Genomic DNA, 7,454 nt, shown 5'->3' with positions numbered 1-7,454 from the left:
CCTTGTCCACCCACCGTCTCCTCGAAGGAGCACTTCATGAGGGGCCCAGTGTCCTGGCGGTTGACGCCGTGACGGGTGATGGCCATCAGGTGCCCACGGGAGGTCATGGTGTCACAGAGCAGGGCCAGGTGACGGTAGTTGACGTAGGAACCATCAAAGGAGATGACGTGGTAGAGCTCCCGCTCCAGCGCCTTCCGCACCGCCTCGATCCCCAGCACCTGCGGGACAGGCAGATGACAACAGCTGTTGGGGACCCAGGTGTCTGGGCGACCCAGGAGCCAGGCCATCCGGGAAGCCCACCACCCAAAGACCCAGGTGTCCAGGAACCCCACTACCTTGGGAACCCAGAAACCCTGGAGACAGCACCATCTTGGAACTCTACCACCCAGGGACCCAGGGGTCCGGGCACCCAACCCAACTCACGGTGAAGATCTCGACGATATCATTGGAGGTGGTGCGGACGGGGTCCACGTCCTTTTCGCTCAGCACCCGCATGAGGCTGACGCCGTCAGTCTCCAGGATCCACTCCTGAAGAGCCTTGAACTCCCCATCCTCTGTGATGATGATTTTCTTTTTGTTGTCCGTCTGTGGTAGGTGCATGTACACCTGGGAGGGGAAGGGAAGAGGGGGTTAGCGGCACCCATGGGTGCTTCTTGGGTGGCTGGGGGGACGGCCTGGGCAGCCATGGACCTACAAAAGCATCTACAAGTATCACCATGGGCATCCTGGGCCTCGTAACATGCACATGGAGAACACCATGTGCTTCTCAGGACCCACCAGGAACCTGGGCACCCACATAAGCACCCACGGGTGCTACCCAGCTGCCTGGAAGGGACACCCTGACCACCTGTAAGGACACTCTAGGCACGCAGACACCTTCACACATGTCCATGAGTATCAGCATGGGTATCCTGGACCTCCTAAAGGTCACCATGGAGAACTTCCAGGATCCACCAGGAGCCCTGGCACATACATAAACACCCATGGGTGCTGCCTGGGCACCTGGGGAGACACTCCAGGCAGCCATGGACCCTCTTAGGCACCTACAGGTATCATTGTGGGTGTCCTTGACCTCCTAAAGGTCTCCACAGAGACCTCCACGTGCTCCTCAGGACCCACCAGGAACCCTGGCACCCCCATGAGCACCCATGGGTGCCCCCCTGTCCCCCCCACCTTGCTGATCTGCTCGATGCCCTGGAGCGTCATGTCCGTCAGCATGTTGGACTCAATACAGCGCAAGAAGACGTCGTCATCCATTTTGTCCACCACCTCCTCCTCCTGGGGACACCGAGAGAGAGAGGGGGGTGACACCCAGCCCAGGTCATGTCCCCACCACCACCCATGGGTGCCACCGTCCCCGTCCCCACCTCCTGCATCTTGTTCTCATCGCTGTTCATGATGCGGATCCGCAGCACCAGCTTCTCCGCATTGTCATCATTGAAGATGCAGTTGAGGTCATCCCCAAAGCCTAGGGTGGGACACGGGATACAGGGGTGGCACCCCAGTCACCTCCCCACCCTGCCAGCCACCCAAAGGCCCTCCATGCTCACCCAGGACCCCCCAAAGCTCCCCAGGACACCCCAAAGGCCCTCATACTCACCCAGGATCCCCTGAAGGTCAGCATGGAGCATAGTGGGTTATCTAGGACCCCCAAGACTTCCTTAGTGCCCTCCGTGCTCACTAAGGACCCCCCAAAAGCTCCCCAGATGCCCTCAAGGGTCACCCTGGACCCCCCAAAGACCCTCCATGCTCACTCAGATCCCCCAAAAGGTCCCCCAGATGCCCTCCATGCTCACCCAGGACCCCCCAAAGACCCCCCCAGCGTGCCCCCTGGACCCACCAGCATTGATCTTCTCAGCGATTTGCTCCATGGTGAGCTTGCGGTCAGTCATGTGCTTGCGGTCAAGCTCGATGCGGAGCAGCCAGGGTGAGATGCGGCTGACGTCAAAGTCAGGCATCTCGTAATAGACGTTGACCCACTCCTGGTCCTCGGCCACCACCGTGCCCTGAGGGTTGGGGTCATAGTAGATGGCGGTGTTGGCCGTCACCTTCCGCAGCGTGGTGTGCTCCAGGCGGCACAGGATGTCCTGGGCGGGGCGACACGGTGTCAATGCAGGGACAGCGTGGGTATATGGGAGATAGCATGGGGATCCCGGAATGGAGGACGTGGGGATGGAGAACACGTGGACGGTGTGGAGGACGTGGGAGATGACATAGAGACTCAGGGACGGAGGACACAGCGATGGCATGGAGGACAGGGATGTGGGAGATGACATGGGGATCCAGGGATGGAGAACATGGGGATGACATGGACGACACGGGGTTGTGGGAGATGGTATGGGGACCACCACACGGCCATGAGATCATGAAGTCATGGGGCCACCACAGCACTGTGGAGGGACAGTGGTGAGATGAAGCCATGGGGACACAGAGGGGACACAAAGGCATGGGGCCACCATGGGAAGATGAAGCCATGGGACTGCCCCGGGGCTGTGTGGACACCCTGGGGCTGTGGGGCCACCACGGGGCCACCCCAGGACAGGACCTCCACCCAACACAGGACAAGGGAACCACAGGACCCAGGTTCCTGCTGCTCCCCCCATCCATGATGTCCCAGGTCCCCATCCCCATCATGTCCCCCATCCCCACAGTGTCCCAACCTTGGCCCGCTCGGCATCGCGGGCGCTCTGGCCCAGCAGGAAGACGGTGAGTGAGGGTGTCTTGGGCTTCTTGGAGATGTTGATGAGCTCCTTCAAGCGGGGGACGCCCAGGGTGACGTTCTTGGCTGAGACCCCGGCGTAGTGGAAGGTGTTGAGGGTCATCTGGGTGGCTGGCTCTCCCAGCGACTGGGCTGCCAGTGCCCCCACCATCTCCCCAGGGTGGGCCTGAGAGGCGGAAAAGGGGTGTCAGGGGGGCCCGAAAAATGTCCCAAAGCTGGATCCAAAGCCCTCCTAGATGTGGCTCCAAAAATGTCCCAAATCTGGACCAAAGAATTTCCCAAAACTGGTCCTAAACCCCCAGATCTGACCCCACCATCTCCCCAGGGAGACATGGGGTCTCGGGGGGCCCCAAAACCATCCCAGGTCTGGACCAAAACCCCTCCTAGATAGGACATCAAGAATATCATTAACCTAGACTGAAAATTGCCTCATATCTGCCCCCAAACCCCCATATCTGCCCCCTAAAACCCTCAGATGTCCCCCAAAATGCCTGGATCTGCCCCCAGACCCCTAAATTTGCCCCCCTCCCCACTCACAATGGCCTGATTGAACTTGGACTCAATCTCCCCCAGCAGTCAAAGGCACCCCAGGACCCCTCAGATCTGCCCCCTAAACCCCCTGATCTGACCTCCAGAGCACTCCAAAACCCCCAAAGCTGACCCTAAAGCTCCAGATCTGCTCCCTAAACCCCAAGATCTGACCCCTAAATCCCCTGATCAGACTCCCCAAGTCCCCCATCTGTTCCCTAAACCCCTAGATCTGACCCCAAACCATGAGATCTCCTCCCTAAACCTCCTGAACTTCACCCCCAGAGCCCTGGATCTGCCCCTGGCCCCACTCACGATCGCCTGGTTGAACTTGGACTCGATCTCCCCCAGCAGCCAGTCAAAGGCCTCCCCACTGAGCCGGAACTCTTCCACCATGCGGCGGCTGCAGAGGGTGGAGCGGAGGTGGATGTTGAAGAGCAGCGTGGCGTTTTCCTGTGCCTGCCGGCTCAGCGGGTCGTCCCCGTTCACGATCACCAGCTTACGGCTCAGCTCCTTCACCCCTGATAAAAATGAGGAGGTTAAGGGGGGGCTGCAAGGGGGGCAGAAGGTTCCTGGGGGACCTCAAGTCCCACAGCATCTTCGTGGGGGTTCTCAAGTCCCCCCAGAACCTTCTTGGAAGTCCTGCATATTCCTCCAACACCTTCCAGGGACACATCAAGTCCCACAACACCTTCCTGGGGGACATCGGAGTCCTCCAAGTCCCCCAGCACTTTCCTGGGGGTTACTGGGGTCCTCCAAGTCCCCTGATACCTTTGTGAGGGTCCTCAAGTCCCCCAGAACCTTCTTGGGGTTCCTCAAGTCCCCTGGAACCTTCCTGGGGATCATGCAAGTCCCATGAGTCTCCCAGCACCTTCCTAGGGATCACTGGAGTCCTTAAGTCCCCCGCTATCTACCTGGGCGTTGTTGGGGTCCTCCACGTCCCCCAGTACCTTCCTGGGGGTCCTCAAGTCCCCCAGCACTTTCCTGGGGACCATGGAGGGTCCTCAAAGTCCCCCAAGACCTTCTTAAAGGGGTGACAGGGGTCCCTAGATCCTCTGACACCCTCCTGGTGATACTGGGGCTTCCCCCAGCTCACCCAACACATCCTTCTGGGCTCTGGATCCTGCTCAATTTCCACCCCCCCCAACTTACCCTCCACCACCTTGACAGGGTGCAGGTCAGAGGGGAGGCGCGAGTTGATGTGGAAAATTTTTTGGGCGTTCCAGATCATCCGCAGCAGGTTACAGGGGAGCACAACCTGGGTGGGTGGGGAGAAACAGGGGGTCAGCACCCCAAGGGCTGTGGTGGGTGAACATGCTCAAAAAATGGGTACTTTGGGTGTTTACCCAAATTTGGGCCACGGAGAGTGCCAAAACCCTAAAAAGGGGGGGCCCAGAAGCAGGCGCAGCACCCCAAAAAGGGCACCTACAAGACAAGGGGTATTCAGGGCTTCCTGCTACACCCCAAAAAGGGGGTCAGCACCCCAAAATGGGGAGCTGTAAAGAAAAGACAATTCACAGCTTCTTGCTACACCCCAAAAAGGGGGCCAGGAAGGGGGGCAGCACCCCAAAAAGGGCACTCACAAAGGAAGAGAAGTTCACTGCTTCCTACTACATCACAAAAAGGGGGACCAGAGTGGGGACAACACCCCAAACCAGGAGTGATGACTGGTTGCACACCCAGCATCCCCAAACAGGGGTGGTGGCACCACCAGGGACGTCCCCATGGGGGTTCAGAGCCCCCCCAGAGTGCCGGATCAGGGTATGCGTGCTCTTGGTGGGTTTGGGGGGGGTTCACCTTGCTGTCACCAGTGGGGAAGATGACCCGCAGGACCTCACGGTCCTCCCGCATCTTCTCGAACTCCCGCTCGAGCTCGTTCTGGATGTGGGCGTTGGAGAGGATGTCCTTGACCAGCTCCTCCTGCAGCGTCCGCCGCAGCGCCCGCTCGTTGGTGTAATCGAACTTGAACCTGGGGGTGAGGACACACATGGTAGATAGCGGGGGGGGCAGGGACACCAGGGATGAGGAGACGCCGGCACGAGGGGCTCGGATGTGGAGAAGACGCTTGTGCAGGGAGGAGCAGGCTGGGGACATGAGCATGGGTTCACCTTGGTGAGGAGCCGTTTGACATCACCAAAACACGACCCATGTTGGGGAGAAGCAGCTTTGGTGAGGAGCAGCTTGGGGACATCAACATGAGGTCCCACTTTGGGGAGGAGCAGGTTGGGGATGTCAGAATACACCCAGCTCTACAGAGGAGCAACTTGGGGACACCAATAGGTGCCCAGCTTTGGTGAGGAGCAGCCTGGGGACACCAACAGGTGCCCAGCTCTGTGTAGAAGCAGCTTGGGGACTCCAAAATGTGCTCCAACTTTGGGAGGAGCAGCTTGAGGACACTAATATGCTCCCATCTGTGGGCAGCAGCTTAGGGGCACCATCATGGGCCCCATTTTGGGAAGGAACAGCTTGGGAGACCCCAAAATGTGCCGAATTTGGGGAGGAGCACCTTGGGGACATGAAAATGGGTCCAGCTTTGGGAAGTACTAGCTTGGGGACCCCAGGATGTGCTCTGCTCTGGGGAGGAGCAGCTTGGGGACATCAAAACAAAGCCCACCCTGGGGAGAAGCAGCTTGGGGACACAAACATGGCCCCAGTTTGGGGAGAACAGCTTGGAGACTCCAAAATAAGCCCCAATTTGGAGAGGAGCAGTCTGGGGACATCAGTGTGGGTCCACCTTCAGGAAGAAGCAGCTTGGGGACTCCAAAATGGGTCCAGCTCTTGGAAGGAACAGCTAAGGCACCCCCCCAAGATGGGCTCAGCTCTAGAACAGCAAGCTGCTGGCTCCCCCTCCAGGACTGCAACCCGCTCTGGGACATTCCCCCCACCAAAAAAAAAAAAAAAAAAAAAAAAAAAAAAAAAAAGCATTCCGCCGCAGGCAGGTGGCCCCTCACTTCTTCTCGAAAGCCTTGTTGGAGGGCTTGAGGGTGGCCAGGTTCTGGAACTCGACGCTCTCGCCCGCCAGCCCGTCCTCCCCATAGCGCAGCTGCACCACCTGGTTGATGGAGTTACGGACCGTCGCGTCGTACTTCACCATCACCGACTCCATTGACTTGATCAGCCGCCGCTGGATGTACCCTACGAGGGGGATGAGGGGAGGCATGTTGTCACCCCTGGGTGGGGGAATTGGGTGTACTGAAGGACTTTAGGAGGTCCCCAGGAGGCATCTGAGGAGGGTTTGGGGGTCCCTGGGGAGCTCCAGAGAGGAAACGCGGGGGCACAAGGATCCCTGGGGTAAGTCTGAGAGTCCCTGGGGGGCATAGATGGGGCCACAGGGGGATCTGGGGAGGGGTTGGGGGTCTTGAAGGGCTTCAGAAGGCCCCAAGAGGCATCCAGGGAAGGTTTGGAGGTCCCTGCGTGGCTCCAGGGAGGAAAGGTGGGGACACACGGAACCCTGGGAAAGGTCTGAAAGTCCCTGGGGGACATCTGGGAGGCAGAGACAGGGCCACAGGGGAATCTGAGGAGGGTTTGGGGGTCCTGGAGGACTTTGGGAGGCATCTGGGAGTCCCTGAGTGGCTCCAGGGAGGAAAGGTGGGGTCACACGGATCCCTGGGGAGAAGTCTGAGAGTCCCTGGGGGGCATAGATGGGGCCCCAGGAGGATCTGGGGAGGGTTTAGGGGGCCCCAAGTGGCTCCAGAGACAAAAGGTGGGGACACTGGGATCCTTGGGGGCATGTGGAGGGCATAAACGGGGCCACAGGGGGATCTGGGGATCCTGGAGAGCTTTGGGGGCATCTGGAGAGGGCTTAGGGGTCCCTGGGAAGGAAAGGTGGGGACACAGGGACCACCGGAGGTCAGAGAGGCCCTGGGGGCTATAGACTGGGCCACAGGGGACTGGTGGTGAGCATCTGGGGGTCCTGGAGGGCTTCAGGGTCATCTGGGGCCCCATGGCTGGCTCCAAGGAGGAAAGGTGGGGACACCAGAATCCCTGGGGGACATTGATATGGCCACAAGGGGCTATGGTGAGGGTTTGGGGGTCCTGGAGAGCTTTGGGGAGCATCTGGGGAGGGTTTGGGGGTCCCTGGGGCCTCCAGAGAGGAAAGTTGGGGGCACAGTGATCCCTGAGGAAGGTCTGAGAGTCTCTGATGGGCATCTGGGGGGGGGGGGGGGGGGGTGGAGCGGGGTCTTGCGTAAAAAGCGGCGGGGGCGCA

At 59.6% G+C, this 7,454-nt stretch overlaps 1 protein-coding gene across 1 annotated transcript in view; it reads right to left on the bottom strand.

The window, feature by feature from the left end:
* The window catches only part of POLR2A (polymerase (RNA) II (DNA directed) polypeptide A, 220kDa), a 25,046-nt gene that overhangs the window by 3,652 nt on the left and 13,940 nt on the right, over window positions 1-7,454 (bottom strand). Inside the window, exons 16-25 of the mRNA XM_010571165.1 lie at window positions 6,199-6,382; window positions 5,045-5,216; window positions 4,400-4,505; window positions 3,563-3,768; window positions 2,661-2,885; window positions 1,841-2,087; window positions 1,368-1,468; window positions 1,174-1,278; window positions 424-606; window positions 15-218 (exon numbers count right to left, since the gene is read on the bottom strand). Of these exons, the coding sequence (XP_010569467.1) occupies window positions 15-218; window positions 424-606; window positions 1,174-1,278; window positions 1,368-1,468; window positions 1,841-2,087; window positions 2,661-2,885; window positions 3,563-3,768; window positions 4,400-4,505; window positions 5,045-5,216; window positions 6,199-6,382 (1,733 nt within the window). The remainder of the gene's footprint in view (window positions 1-14; window positions 219-423; window positions 607-1,173; window positions 1,279-1,367; window positions 1,469-1,840; window positions 2,088-2,660; window positions 2,886-3,562; window positions 3,769-4,399; window positions 4,506-5,044; window positions 5,217-6,198; window positions 6,383-7,454) is intronic.

This window comes from Haliaeetus leucocephalus, unplaced genomic scaffold (assembly GCF_000737465.1).
Source record: "Haliaeetus leucocephalus isolate CR32 unplaced genomic scaffold, Haliaeetus_leucocephalus-4.0 Scaffold308, whole genome shotgun sequence".
Lineage (NCBI taxonomy): Eukaryota > Metazoa > Chordata > Aves > Accipitriformes > Accipitridae > Haliaeetus > Haliaeetus leucocephalus.
This window is presented reverse-complemented; position numbering and strand designations above follow the sequence as displayed.